A 15,216-nucleotide genomic window follows, 5' to 3' on the forward strand; every position below is an offset into this window, starting at 1 on the left:
CACGAATGGTCCTGTAGTCTTCTGGGACCTGTCACGTGCCCCAAAAGACTACAGGGAGGGAGGGAGGACACCTTCCGCTTCCGATTGCCTAGGCGATTGGACTGGAAGTGGGTACCTGTCAAATTCGGGTACCCGCTCCCCCCCCCACCCCCCAAAGGTGCCAATCCTTAATAGGGAGCGGGGGAGCAGTCCTTAAAGCGGAATTTCCCCCTTATGGGTGGAGCTCCGCTTTAATACCAATATGACCAAACTAGGCACAGACTATCCACTTTCCCAAGTGACTGCATAATGTAACTTTTAAAGATTTAATAATCCAGCTACACTTGTATGAATGGGTTTTTGTAGCACCCTAAACAGTACATTGAATAGTTTTTCTTGGATGCTTGACCAGGAGAATGGCTGCAACACGTTTATACTAGATAACTTGTCTATGGCTGCCAACAGATTCTCTTCAACAGGCTTAATATGGGGGGAAAGCTTATCATGCTGCACAGCAAGTGCTTATCAGCCCAACACCGCAGACCTCAGGGTGCCACCAGCAGACACACAGACACGTACACACACACACACACACACGTACGTACGCACACACATACATACACACACATACAAAGCAAGACCACTTTAACATAGCAAGGCCAACTGCAATGCTCAGATATTAGCAATGGATTCTATACTTCACATGCAAATGATTTGATTGCTAGCAAATCCCAAGTACAAAAAAAGTTTGAATTATCCTAGCAAACGTGAAAAAGTGATGCAGCTTCAGCTAGAAAGTAAAAATTCTGCAACAGCTGTAAAGCAAACTCATCAGAAAAGAAATTGAGCATGTCATTACTGACCTACTGAAAATGCTAGTTGCCTGGTTATGCTCACCCACTGGCTGTGTGTCCCGGATCTAAAATGTATTAGATTAGGAAAGTCCTTGTTCTGGGCCAATGCCTCCGTGTATTAAGGGAAGAAACACCTGCCAGGTGACTAGCATTTTCAGAAGGAAGGATTAGCAGTGGAATCCTCTTGTTTTTATCATGACAGGCTTCATTTAATACACCTTGCAGGTACTTTCCACCTCTATCCAGGGATGCACTGAAATTTCGGTGGCCAAAACATTGCGACTGAAAACACCTCTTTCGGCCGTAATGAAAACAAGGACTGATACAGTTGCCGAAAAAACCCCGCCCCTCGCCGCCACCAGAAGCCGCTCGGTAGTTCTCAGCCTTACCTGAGAAACCATCAATCGATCACGGCACCGGGCAGAGATGAGTGAAGGAAAGATGACCTCCACTCATCTCTATGCCCTTGGAGGACCGGAGCGACGTCACTTTTCGTTCCAGCCATTTATTTCTTTTTAAATCACTAGATCAATACATTGTAGAGGAGAGATGTGGGGTCCCATTGGCCCCATATCTCTCCATAAAGAGGACCTGTCACTAATTATTTCTATCACAGGGGATGCATGCATTCTTGTGATAACAATAAAAGTGATAAAACATTTTTTTTTAAAAAGGGACAGTGCAAAAAAAAAAAAAAAAATGTATTTATTTTTTTTAAAGTTAAACGTGCCCCTGTCCCCCCGTGCTCGCACATAGTGGTGAATGCATACATAGGCCACGCCCACATAGGTAAATGGTGTTCAAACCACACACACGTGAGGTATCGCCACGAACGTCAGAGCAAGAGCAATAATTCTCACACTAGACCTCCTCTGTAACTTCACAATACTAACCTGTAGAAATGTTAAAAAGTGTCACCCATGGAGATTTCATTTCCGCAGTTTCGCACCATTCCACCAGCGTGCGCAATTTTAAAACGTGACATGTTGGGTATCTATTTACTCGCCGTAACATCCTCTTTCATATTTTACATATAGATTGTTTTTTTTATAATCAAAGTGTGTTTTTCACCAAAAATTATATATTCATATTTAAAAACTGCGCATTTCGGTTTCTGTTTTCGGCCAAGGGCATTTTGAATTTTCATTTCTGGCACCAGAATTTTCATTTCGGTGCACCACTACCACTATCCTGTGGTTTTTAGCCATGCCTTTCTAGCCTCCAGCAGATATGATATTCTTCAAAGATACTTCAGAGCCACGCATATCACTTGGAAACAAACCTTGTGCCACTGGGGCAGCACGGAAGTGCGTACAGCCGCATCACTCCCCTGTTCTGTGCTGGGAGTGTGCTCAAGCATGCTCCTCCAGCACTGTGACTGCACTGTCACGGACAGCACCAAGTCACTTTTTATGATCAGAAGCCTGCAGGACAGGGCCCTCAGTCACGTTATCACTCTGACAGCCAATCACAGTGATCAAATAACAGTTAAGCCCTGGTGGTAAGATCCCCTAAAAAGGCCAGCTCCAGTCGGCATACCAGGCTGAAAATGTTGTTTTATTTTTTTTTTCTTATGGTCAAAGTTACATGAATACGAGTAATATCCAGTACACTAAGGGGCCCATTTAGAACACAGAGCAGATATAATCTGCAGCAATACTCTATGGTCTGCATTTAAAGTGTTACTAAACCCACAACAGTAAAATCAGTCTGTAGATGCAGTAAAGCATGCTTGTTATACGCACTGTAAAACCTAAGGGGTTAATCCTGTGCATTTTGTAAAAAAGCTGTTTGATCCTGTCTTCTCTGAACCTGCCCTTCTTCCAGTGTCCCCCTCCTATCGCCTGATAAGCCATATCGTGAGGAGACACTCTGTACATGCTTAGTTTAGTGTGTATTGCTAGAGGTTTTTTTTTCTTCTTGGGAGAGTGCATGTGATCAGCACAGGGCCAATCAGCACTGTCCAGACAGAGGTCAGGGGTCCTGCACCCTCCTACAGCAGAATGAAAACGCACTCCTACAAGCTTTAACCAGTGCTCGGATGGACACTGATAGAAGTCACAAGTCTGCTCTAACTACTAAAGAGAAATGGTATTTAGAAGTTTATTTGTACTAAAATAATTGCATTTCCATGTTCTGTGTACTGTGGGGGCCAGATATGGTGAATGCAGGGTCCGGGGAGACCAGATATGGTGAATGCAGGGTCCGGGGAGACCAGATATAGTGAATGCAGGGTCCGGGGAGACCAGATATAGTGAATGCAGGGTCCGGGGAGACCAGATATAGTGAATGCAGGGTCCGGGGAGACCAGATATAGTGAATGCAGGGTCCGGGGAGACCAGATATAGTGAATGCAGGGTCCGGGGAGACCAGATATAGTGAATGCAGGGTCCGGGGAGACCAGATATAGTGAATGCAGGGTCCGGGGAGACCAGATATAGTGAATGCAGGGTCCGGGGAGACCAGATATAGTGAATGCAGGGTCCGGGGAGACCAGATATAGTGAATGCAGGGTCCGGGGGGACCAGATATAGTGAATGCAGGGTCCGGGGAGACCAGATATAGTGAATGCAGGGTTCCAGGGAGACCAGATATGGTGAATGCAGGGTTCCGGGGAGACCAGATTTGGTGAATGCAGGGTTCCGGGGAGACCAGATATAGTGAATGCAGGGTTCCGGGGAGACCAGATATAGTGAATGCGGGTTCCGGGGAGACCAGATATGGTGAATGCAGGGTCCGGGGAGACCAGATATGGTGAATGCAGGGTCCGGGGAGACCAGATATGGTGAATGCAGGGTCCGGGGAGACCAGATATGGTGAATGCAGGGTCCGGGGAGACCAGATATGGTGAATGCAGGGTCCGGGGAGACCAGATATGGTGAATGCAGGGTCCGGGGAGACCAGATATGGTGAATGCAGTGTCCGGGGAGACCAGATATGGTGAATGAAGGGTCCAGGGTTTAGTAATACTTTAAGGCCCATTCATAAAATACAAGCTTTAGTATCCTACAGAGCTCTCTCCGTGATTGGAGGAGAGTTAGTCAAAATGACATTATGAAGGTCTGGCATGTGACTTTTTACACTAAGCGTTTATAGGGCTCTATAGGTTGCTAAGAACATTTGTAATGCACACAGATGTCCCCTGCTTTTAACCAGGGGTATTGGCCATAGTAAAGGTATATTACTGCTTTGTAAGTCAACCCCCTAGAACTGCTTCACACCAGTGTGACTTGTCCATGCGATTTGACAGTTGCAAATTGCATGACAAGCCACACCCTATTTTTCGCAATGGAACCGTTCAAATTGGTGCGACTTCGACTTTGCGGTACCGCACAGATATGAAAAAAAGGTTCCTGCACTATTTTATGCAATTTCAGGTGCAACTTGCATTAAGTTGCACAGATGTCAGGCAAGCTGCACCTGAAATCGCACCGACCTGCGGCTTTGAAAATTGCGTGACTTCAAGTGAAGTCATACGATTTCAAAGTCAGATTCAGTGTGAACCAGGGCTAAATCTGAATTGAAAATGAACAAAAAACCTTGTGGTATTCAGCACACATTGACAATAGATTAGATCCTCAAATGCAACTAGACCACCCTGTTAGTAGTCAATTGCAGTCATTTTGAAGATGGTTTCAAAGGGTAAAATCTCTGTAGGAAGGGTGGCTCCTCCTATGAAGTGGCTCATCTAATGTGCATTGCACCTGCTCATCTAGTGAGTAAGCAGACAAGTCCCCAGAGTGCATCATTTCTTGCACAGATTGCCATGATCATCTCTTAATAGTGAATGGTCCGCCCGACAATGACCAGACTTTGGCAACCTTACCTTTCAAACAGTGCGAGACCAGTCAATGCAGGCCGCATGCAGCTACCTTTTTGCATAGGCCTACTTCGTTGTGTGGCTAAATCATGCTAGCAGCGACCATATTAGTGGAGGTTCAGGCTATCAGATATTCAAAGAAAGACCCTCGTCACAATTAGTGTAATCTATTGATCAAAGGGGGGGGGGGGGGCAAGGATATGTCTGATGTAAACGTCATATGATGCTACAAGAGATGTCAAATGAGAAGCTCATTGCTGCTTTTTAGAGAGTTAAAACTGCTGATTTTAGGGACAGGTCCACTACAAGTGGTATAAATGTACATTCAGTCATGCAAGAGCAACTTTCCGATTCTACAAAAAACACAAAACCAACCCATTCTAAATCTCTGCAAACCCAAAGTATTTTTACAAACTCTCCACCCAGTGCACAAGCAGAAGGAATAACCACAAGGCAGCTACTACAACCAACCTCAGTTCATCCTTAACAGTGCCCCAGTTGTGAGATCCGCTGCCTCCCCTCTTGTCCTCATGCTTCGGGCCACTGAAAGAAGAACTAATGAAAATGAGTTACATTGTCAGTGTTTGAGAAGGAGTATCGGGGAAAAAAAAACAACAAGAAGAAAACAAAGCAAAATCCACTTACGCTCGGTCGCTTCCACTATGCCTGTCAAATTCACGTTTGCCACGGGAGTCAAAGCCATCACCTCTGCCTATGCCACGTCCACGGCCGCCGCGTCCCCTTCCACCGGGGCCACCACGACCACGTGCTGGCCTTTCGCCAATAGGCCTGGAGGGGAAAGATGAAAATTGAAGTATACAAAACAGCAAGTGTTAAAGCTATTCTGTTGCTATATGAATGAAATAGAACCGCCTTGAAAAAAAAGGCAATGGATACACCTTACCTGCCCCGCTGGCAATGGTAATAACCAATTCCCATACTATAGAGAAATCAAGATAGGCGTGCATATGTTTACCTTCAGCACAGGGGCGGACTGACCATTCGAGCACTCGGGCACTGCCCCAGGGCCCGAGGTCAGTAGGGGGCCCCATGAGATGCCCCTGGTACCTTTCATTGGCTTTTTTTGGGTGTGGGTGAGGACACAGGGGTCCCAGGGGGCCCGTGCCATTCCTTCAGATCTGTGTGCCGTGGTCCGGGACTACAGCATGCATGGGAGTGACGTCATCGCAGCCCGGCCTGTCAGACAGCCGGAGCTCACAAACCTGAAAGGAAGACCGGGTGAAGATGGAAGCCTCTGCAGCAGTGACAGCGTGCTGCTGGAGGGCTTTGCTTTAAGGTACGTTTTATATAATGAGCTAGTATAAGATGCATACTAGCACATTATGACATTACTTTGCAGTGGATTCCCCCCCCCCCTTCTTTTCTTCTTTCCAGCGGTTCACTACCGCTTTAAGAGCACTAAAATGTCATCTCAGTCTGCTGCTAGTTTCTCTCTTATAAGCCTGAGTCACTTTTTACACATTTTCCTGACACCGAGACTAAAGGGTGACAGGGGGAGGGCACAGCCTGCGATTGAAGGCCTTTAGCTCTGTTCCTGTGTGAAGGAGGGTGCATCCCTTCCCTCCAATCAGTTCTCCCCACTGTTATAAAACTCCCCCCCCCTCTGCTTTTCAGACCTGAGAGATCCTGTGTAATTTCTGCACTTTGGATGGATGTAGAGAACAGATGGCTACAGATAATCAGGTACATCTTATGTAGGAGGATTTGTTTCATCTCTCTGTATCACCTGAGGCCAGTCACTTCACTAGGTATATGTAAGGGTTTACAACCGCCAAGTTTTAACCCCTAGACACCGAGCGCACACAAATATACGGCCTTGATGCTGAGTGGCTGCATATTTGAGTACCATTTGAAAATACATACGTGCTGAGAGCGTGCGCCCTGCGTGCCCCCAGCACACGTCAGTGCCTCACGGAAAGGTCTCCATCTCCCCTTGCGATCGGGACCTTTTACGATCATGTGACCACCGTGACAGCGAATCATGGCGGACACATGACCCTAAAACCCCGCCCCCTTAAACCTCTTAAAGGGTCAGAAGGCGCCGGCGCAAAGGGGTTAAACACCAAACGTGCTGCAATAATAGAAGGCGAACAAGGTAGGAATACTCAACCACAGCTAAGTAGGCAAAGCAAAATAATGTTAAGGAATAAAAATTCAGGCTCCATTTTAACCAGTTCAAGTCTGGCCCATGTATATAAACGGCCGGACGGGGGCAGTGCAGGAGCGGGTTGCCGTTCGTAAACGGCGGCCACCAATTTAGAACTGTGCGTGCTCCCTGGGAGCACGCAGCACCACGATCCAGAACACCGATTGCGGTACGAGACCTCTGTGTGAGGTCCCGATCATGTGATCACTGATTGGCCAATAATAGTAGTTAATTAATAGTAGTAAGCAAGATGTATATTCTGACATCATTGCTTACTACGTGTGAAATCTGTGAATGATCAGAGATCACATGGTACAAGGCTATTCACGACAGCCTTGTATCATATGACAAGCTGTGACCAATCACAGCTCACAGTATTTCTCAATGGCTGCAAGAATGCAGCCAGAGAGAAGGAGAAATGATTGCTTTTATGGGTGGAAAAGCAATCAGTGTAAAAAAAAAAAAAAAAAAAAATCTTCATCACCCCCAAGTAGTACAGTGTCACTATGGTGACACTGTATTGCTAGGGTGACAGTATGTTAAAAAAAAAAAAAAAAATATATATATATATATATATATATATATATATATATATATATATATATATATATATATATATATATATATAAAAAATAAAATGTTAATTTTTTTTTTAAATTATAATTTTTGGTTATAAAACTAATTTGGGTTAATTTTTTTTTTTTTACTAAAAAGATAACAGAATACGTTTTGGCCAAGATTTATGATGAAATATTTGCTAAATTTTTTAAAACCCTTTTTTTCAAGATTTTTGGACTTTCATTTACATAGCAAAAAAAAAAAAAAAAAAAAAAACAAATCCCAGTGGTGAATAAATACCACCAAAAAAGTTTTATCTGTCTCAAAAAAAATTCTAAAAAATGCATATGGGTAGTGTTGCATGCCCGCGCAATTGCCATTCAAGGCGAGACAGCGCTAAAAGCTGAAAATTGGCCTGGACAGGAAGGGGGTAAAAATGTCCGGACATGAAGGGGTTAAGGAAATATGAATTTTAAACCGAGTGTAAGTCAAGATCAGGGGCGCACTGACTATTTGGAAACTCTGGCATTGCCAGAGGGCCCGGGGTCAGTAGGGAGCCCCATAAGATGCCCCTGGTACCTTTTTCATAGGCTTTTTTGAGTTTAGGCAAGGACACAGGGGCCCCATGATCCCCTATTGCCCGGGGGCCCCATGAGTTGTCAGTCCGCCCCTGGTCAAGATGCCAATCTTAAACAAACCTTAAACTATTCAAATATATCTGATTAAAGGCTTTCAAGAAGTAATGCAAACAAACATTTTGCTAGAGCAGAATTCAGTGATAAGCTTTTGGACATTTGCTAATTAGCAGAGTGCTGAAAACTTTTCAGAGCGCAAAGATTACCTGTCCACAGAAAATTCCCCTCCGTCACCCTTCTCTTCGGCTGGTTTCTCGAAACGACGTTCGCGAGGAGGCCGCCTGTCTGTTTGCCTTCTGTCGATGGGCTTCCCTTCGCCCTGAGGGGCCTGTGAAGTTTGCTGCTGTGGTGGTTGTTGTTGCTGGTCGGGTCTCCTACCGACCCTCCTGATTCCTGTCACACACAAAACGGCACATGTCAGTATATCAATGGTGCAGCCGACTCAAACAGAGCATGTGATAAAAGAACATTGCGCTTCTCAACCATCTGATTTGACGAGCAGCCGGGGGCCCAGACATATCATTAAAGCATGTGATGCCGACAAACTAGAAGATTGCTGCCCTGTTGTAGTGACATTGCCGCCAATCCTCACTTTTTAAAATAAAACCCATTTCCTGGCTGTCCTGCTCATCTCCTGGCTCCAGTCCCGTCTCTGCGCAAGTATTCAGATTAGGAGTTCCCACATTATTTATTTCAGGTACTTATATAGCGCCATCAATTTACACAGCGCATTACATATATATTGTACATTCACATCAGTCCCTAACCCTCAAGGGGAGTACAATCTAAGGTCCCTAACTCCCATTCATACATACACATACTATGGACAATTTGGACAGGAATCAATTCACCTACTAGCATGTCTTTGGAGTGTTGGAGGAAACCGGAGTACCCGGGAGGAAACCCACGCAGGCACAGGGAGAACATGCAAACTCCAGGCAGGTGGTGCTGTGGTTCGAACCAATGACCCGAGTACTGCCAGGCGGAAGTGCTAACCATTTAGCCACTGTGATCTGTATACTTAGTCCCAAGACTGAAAATCGCAAACAGGCATTTTCAGGAGGTCAGCAACTGCAGATTCCATTCTGCATCTCAGAAAAATTCTCCTTTGGAAGCAAATATGTTACCAAGAATGCCTGTGTGAAACATCGAGGATAGAAGCTGCCATTTTAATGCGAGAGATTTAAAAGTGAATGCAGTAAAAAGCCCAAAAACAAAAAAATGTATTATATTGCAGCTTACCAGTTCTTACCCCTGGTTCACATTTATGCGGCCGTGTTTTGCACGGACACGAGAGCCCATTCATTTGAATGGACTCCTGTGCCCTGTGACACGCAGGGAAGAAGTCTCTGCACTTCTGAAAATGCAGCCCGCACAGGAACCTCGGTTCCCAGTACGGTTGAGTTTTCCAGTGCGGGCGGCATGCCATTAGAAGTCATGACACCCACCCACGGGTCCGCATTCTTCTGTGCGGGAGGTGCGGCTGCACGGATTGTATTTCGTGCGGATCCGCAGCGGCACCACCTGCACATATATGAACCTAGCCTCAGATGTGATGGCTGCTTTAGTTTTTTTAGACTTATTTTAGGCTGGTGATCTGTCCAGTAAGTCTGTTTTTCAAAAGCACAAGCTCTTGCAGATGTAGCAGTTAGAGGAATGAGACAAACCATTTAACACTGACAGGGGTGCTTACAATAGTCAGCTTTTATGTAAAACCTTTATTTCATAAGAAAGAAAAAAAAACTTGTTTGCTGTATCTGCTTATAAAGTGTGAAATCTAGTTTGGCTTTAATTTGTTAGATGTACTAGGAGGTTTAGCTACACCAATACCCCCCCCCCCTCCCCAATTAACGCTGCTGTTCAGATGTGCCCCCTGTGCTCCTTCATCCAGGGTGAGGGCACTTCAATACAGGAGCTGTGTTACTTGCCAGATCAGGTGAAAACAGAGGGAAAAGAAGTATAAAAACACCTTTTTGAAAGCTGCTGGAAGGAGTCATGCTGGACCAATGACTTGCTTACTAGCTCTGAGCTTCAAGTGGTATAAGTGGCTGGAAAAGCTCAACGTTTTTTACCTTCATGCATTCTACGCACAAAGGTGTAAAAAAACAACAAAAAAACAAAAAAAAAAACTCTGTGCAGCAATCCGCCCCTAATACTCAACTAAGCTCCCTCTCGATCTGGCAATGTGCACTGGAGTCTCAGCTATCCCGGGACTCCCTCTCCTCATTGGCTGAGACAGCAGTAGGAACCACTGGCTCCCGCTGCTGTCAATCACAGCCAGCGAGCCAATAAGAATAGAGATGGGGCAGGGCTGAGCCGCGGCTCCGTGTGTGAATGGACACACAGATCAGTGGCTGGGGAGTGTGCATGCTCGGGGGCACCAAATTGGGAGGGAGGGGCCAGGAGTGCAGGCGGGGGACCCGAGCGGAGGATGATCCGGGCGGCTCTGTGCAAAACCACTGCACACAGCAGGTAAATACAGACACGTTTTAAGAAATTAATAAATAATAATTAAAGTCTTTAGAATCACTTTAAACCCAACACCAAAAATCTAATATTTTGCAGCTTACCAGTAATTTGATGTGGTGGCTGCATTAGTTTTCTTTTTTGCTTCATGGCAGTTTAAACTGCATGTCCAAGACAATTTATTTTCTTGGTTTTGGATAAAGTGGGCAAGTGTCCGTATATAGACAGGTTTATCTGCCATCTGGTGCTCCATTACAAATATTTCCCATCACTTCCTACCTTGCTGGCAATGTTTTACATGACAGAAAGTGAGAGGAACTCTCCAAGACTAATGCCGGCCATACACGGGTCGAAATCAGACAGATTTTTCGCCCAAAAATCAGACCTAAGAATAAATCGGCCAATTTTCGCTCTTTTAGTGGGTCAATGGCACCAGCCGATTTTCGTGTTTCCTCCCTTTTTTCGGTGATCGGGCGTGTTGGAAAATTTGTGAAAAACGACCGATTGTTGACTCAACGATGGCCAAACCGTACGATCGTTTTTCCGAAAAAATATGCGCATGAGCCGCGACCTGGAAGGAGCAGAAGTTTTGCCTGTTATATGGGGTGAACTTTATGACTTGGTCGGCTGGTTTTTAAAATCATTGATGGCGCCATCGGATTACTGAGCGAACGTTTATGATTTTCGGATGAAAAATCGTTCAGAATTCGACACATGTACGGTCGGCATAACAAAAAGGTTTTTCTTGTTAATATGGAAAGTAGTTGCTAAAAGGTCACCTAAAAAATGCTTCCTACCCCATTAAAGATGTATACATGAACTGAGCTATCAGCCTTGAGCATGCCTGCCAACCCCCCCAAAACATTTCCAAAGCCGATACTGGACAGATTTAGGCGGCACTAGGGTATGGTTTCTTTCCTGCTGCTAGTTCTACATACGACAATTCCTTACAGTAGTCAACAGAGATAGGAATGGTTTCAGCAGGGGCCTTCCAACTACAGCCTCCAGCTGTTGAGAAACTACAAGTCCCATAAGGCATTGCAAGACTGACAGCCACAGACCTGACCTCCCAGAGGCATGATGGACCTTGCAGGTCAACAGCTGGAGGGCTGTAGTTTGGTGACCCCTTTGGGCAGGGAGATAGGCAAGATCTATTGTGGACTGGCAATCAAGGAGCAATGTTGACTGCAGTAGAATTTGGGGCCGAAGTGATGCTACTGCATTAAGCTCTAGTTCCCCATTAGATTGTAAGCTCCCAGGATCAGGGCCCTCCTAACCCTCTTGTATTGAACTGTATTGTTTCTGTATTGACTCCCTTTGTATTGAAAGAAACCAATGGGCAGCACTGTGGCTAAATGGTTAGCACTTCCGCCTGGCAGTACTCGGGTCGTTGGTTCGAATCCCAACCATGGCACCACCTGCCTGGAGTTTGCATGTTCTCCCTGTGCCTGTGTGGGTTTCCTCCGGGTATTTCTGTTTCCTCCCACACTCCAAACACATGCTAGTAGGTTAATTGGCTCCTGTGTAAATTGGCCCTTGTATATGAATGTGAGTTAGGGACCTTAGATTGTACGCCCATTGAGGGTTAGGGACTGATGTGAATGTACAATATATATGTAAAGCGCTGCGTAATTGATGGCGCTATAGAAGTACCTGAAATAAATAAATATTGTAAAGCGCTGAGCAAACTGCTGGCGCGATATAAATCCTGTATAATAATAATAGTAAATGTAGCCAATGCAAACGGTGAAAACAAGAATATTTAAAGTGGTTCTAAAGACAGAATGTTTTCTACCTTAAAATGATAAGTTCACCTTTGGGAACATGTTACATGTTCTACCCGGTTTTTAGGGTGGAACATGTTCCCATAGCTGAAGCCACGCCCGCCCCCCACCTTTTGACAGGGAGAAGTTTCCCGTACTGTCAGATTTTAAAACAGTGAGGCTGTGTGAGGCTCCACCCACACGGCCGCATCATTCATTCAGAGTTCAGTGAATGAATGTCGACAAGTCCCGGCAGCTTTAGCGGCGGTCGGCTTGTAGTTTTCATTGAACTACCATGGAGCTGTGGAGCGTGGTGGTAGTTCATTGAAGTACATCCTGTACGACAAGCAGATATTCTGACAGGTCTGCAGGAGACCTGCATGGCATCAGCGATCTACCGATCGCTGCTGCAATGTTTTCCAGGTTCTGGCAGACAAAAACAATAAATGTACTTTTTACCTGCAAAAAAAAAAAAAAAAGTGCATTTATTAATTTTTTATCAAAAAGATGAACTTATCCTTTAATGCATTCTATGCGTGAAGGTAAAAAGCCCTCTGGGTGCAGCAACTCCCCCCTCAGCTACCCTTCTACTTACCCGATCCTATCTTGATCCAGCGATGTGCATGACAGCAGAGGCTCTCCCAGGTGTCTCTCTCCTCATTGGCTCACAGCAGCAGGACCCAGTGGCTCCGGCTGCTGTCAATCACAGCCAGTGTGAACCTATCCTTTAATGCATTCTATCCTGTTAATCATATCCCGTTATGATTCAGCACGAGATCATTTGAAACACGTTAACAGGTCCTGTCTTCATGTCCTGGTGTTTTGTGTGTCCTATGGATCAATAAATACACACTATATTCATCTATCCTCCGGTGTGCGGCTGACCCTTCTGCCTGTTGCATTGTGTGTGGTGGTGAGCCAGAGCCTGCACCCGTTGTGGATTGATCTGGATTGTTTGCCTGAGCGGTATACCTTTGATCGAAGGTAAAAAACCTTCTGGGTGCAACTCTCCCCTCAGCTACCCTTTTACTTACCTGAGCCCCATCTCGATCCAGCGATGTGCATGACAGTAGCGGCTCTCCCAGGTGTCTCTCCTCATTGGCTCACAGCCAGAGCCACTGGGTCCTGCTGCTGTCAATCACAGCCAGTGAGCCAATAAGGCGAGAGTGAGGCTGAGCCACGCCCTGCGTGTGAATGGACGTCTATTCCCATGCTCGTCTCCAGGACTTCTCCAGTTTCCCCATCCTCTGGAACTCTCTACCCCAATTTATCAGACTATCACCTACTCTGCTCACTTTTAGGCGATCTCTGAAAACCTCTCTCTTCAGGGAAGCCTATCCTGCCCTCAGCTAATACTGGAATCTTCTACTCCTCCTACCGGTCCATCCCCCACAGAAACTACCTTTTGTACCACTAGCCCCTCCCTCCTAGATTGTAAGCTCCAAGGATCAGGGCCCTCAAATCCCATTTGTATTGAACTGTATTGTCACCCGTTATATTGTAAAGCGCTGAGCAAACTGTTGGCGCTATATAAATCCTGTATAATAATTCACAGGCGTGTGGCTCAGGAGCGAGGCTGCTAAAGTGCCCCCATAGCAAAAAATTTGCTATTAGGGACAATTGGGAGGGGGAGGATCCAGGACAACTGGCAGGGAAACCAAAAAGAAGAGAATTGGGACTGCTCTGTGCAAAACCATTACACAGAGCAGGTAAGTAACTTATTTTTTTCATTACAACCTTTAAATCACTAACTGAACTGCAGCAAGTGAGGAAAAGGTCTGGTCAAGACACACATTGGAGGTCGCCTTTTATATTGCAGATCATTTTTGTGGAAATGAACAGTTACAGAACGTGTGCTACAGACCATATTAATGTTCAGTTCTAACCTACAGCTCAGCTGTAATTGCCGTCATCCCTGGAACATGTTCAAGAATAGGACTGCCATTTGCCTTCAACAGAATGGGGACCTACTGCCATGTATACCGAGGTATGTGGGCAAAGTAAGGTCACCAACATCTTGAATGGGTTCCAGGGTGAAAACCATACAAGGCTTGGTAATTGACAGCACCCCCTGGGCTCCCACAACACACCAAGAATAGACGCTCGCTACTACGACTGCTGAACTGGCTGACAACAGCTGCTGGGAGCCATAAAGTGGGGCAAACATGGATTAGATCCTGCCTGCCAATTACAGCTCAAATAACCAATTCCATCCACAGCCTTAAAAACTTGAATGTGAACAAGAAATTAAACTTTATAGGTATCATCCTTCTCAGCTCACAATTACTGCCTTCAACTTTTATACCTGGGTGCGGCCACAAAAATAGCTGGCAATTACACCAGACATGTTATACTGCGAACAATGGCTACCACACCCATGAAAACAGCGACAGGGGCTTCTTCATCTGTTTAGACGCCGAGACAGCCAAACAAGCCGCATAGTAAATCCATCAATGCTTCTACAGCAATGAGAAGAAAAAAAAAAGTCACAGCGCTGGGAATACGGATTATTGTGACATTCTTAGAAAGCACCGGGATAACATAAGCTCAAAAAGTAAATGGCTTGACTTATCCAAAGCAAATTATTTTTATGATTGAGCGGGGGAAGGGTTAAAACGGCTGTCAGTTTATTTTTGCCATCTGTGTCTCATTAGGGAGACTTCCCTTCACTTCCTGTCGACGCAACAGGAAGTGAAAAGAGAACGCAGACAGAAAGCAGCAAGTGATCAGTAATCCTAATATTCTACAAAGAATGGAAATTTTTTTTAAAAAAAATTAAAAGCAATATTTAAAATAAAAGGTAATGGTTTATTGTACACAATTTTTTAGCAACCTAAATGTCATTTGGTTTGCATTTACATATATTTTGTCACAGGCCTGATGAAGGGGTCCTGCGAGACTCCGAAACGTTGCCTTGCTGTAACTATGTGACGTCACATGCCTGATGAAGGGGTCCTGCGAGACTCTGAAACGT

General features: G+C 45.3%; 1 protein-coding gene across 7 annotated transcripts in view; it reads right to left on the reverse strand.

Annotated features, from left to right (window-relative positions):
• Nucleotides 1-15,216, reverse strand: part of SERBP1 (SERPINE1 mRNA binding protein 1) — a 47,689-nt gene that overhangs the window by 18,944 nt on the left and 13,529 nt on the right. For 4 of the 7 annotated variants that reach the window (XM_089660745.1, XM_089660741.1, XM_089660743.1 and 1 more), the window contains exons 2-4: nucleotides 8,220-8,406; nucleotides 5,299-5,442; nucleotides 5,125-5,208 (exon numbers count right to left, since the gene is read on the reverse strand). In XM_089660745.1, coding sequence (XP_089516871.1) covers nucleotides 5,125-5,208; nucleotides 5,299-5,442; nucleotides 8,220-8,406 — 415 coding nt within the window. The remainder of the gene's footprint in view (nucleotides 1-5,124; nucleotides 5,209-5,298; nucleotides 5,443-8,219; nucleotides 8,407-15,216) is intronic. The other 3 variants (XM_089660746.1, XM_089660742.1, XM_089660740.1) reach the window with 1 other exon arrangement.

This window comes from Staurois parvus, unplaced genomic scaffold, assembly GCF_062004578.1.
Source record: "Staurois parvus isolate SC_StPar_1 unplaced genomic scaffold, SC_StPar_1.0 ptg001270l, whole genome shotgun sequence".
Taxonomy (NCBI): Eukaryota; Metazoa; Chordata; class Amphibia; order Anura; family Ranidae; genus Staurois; species Staurois parvus.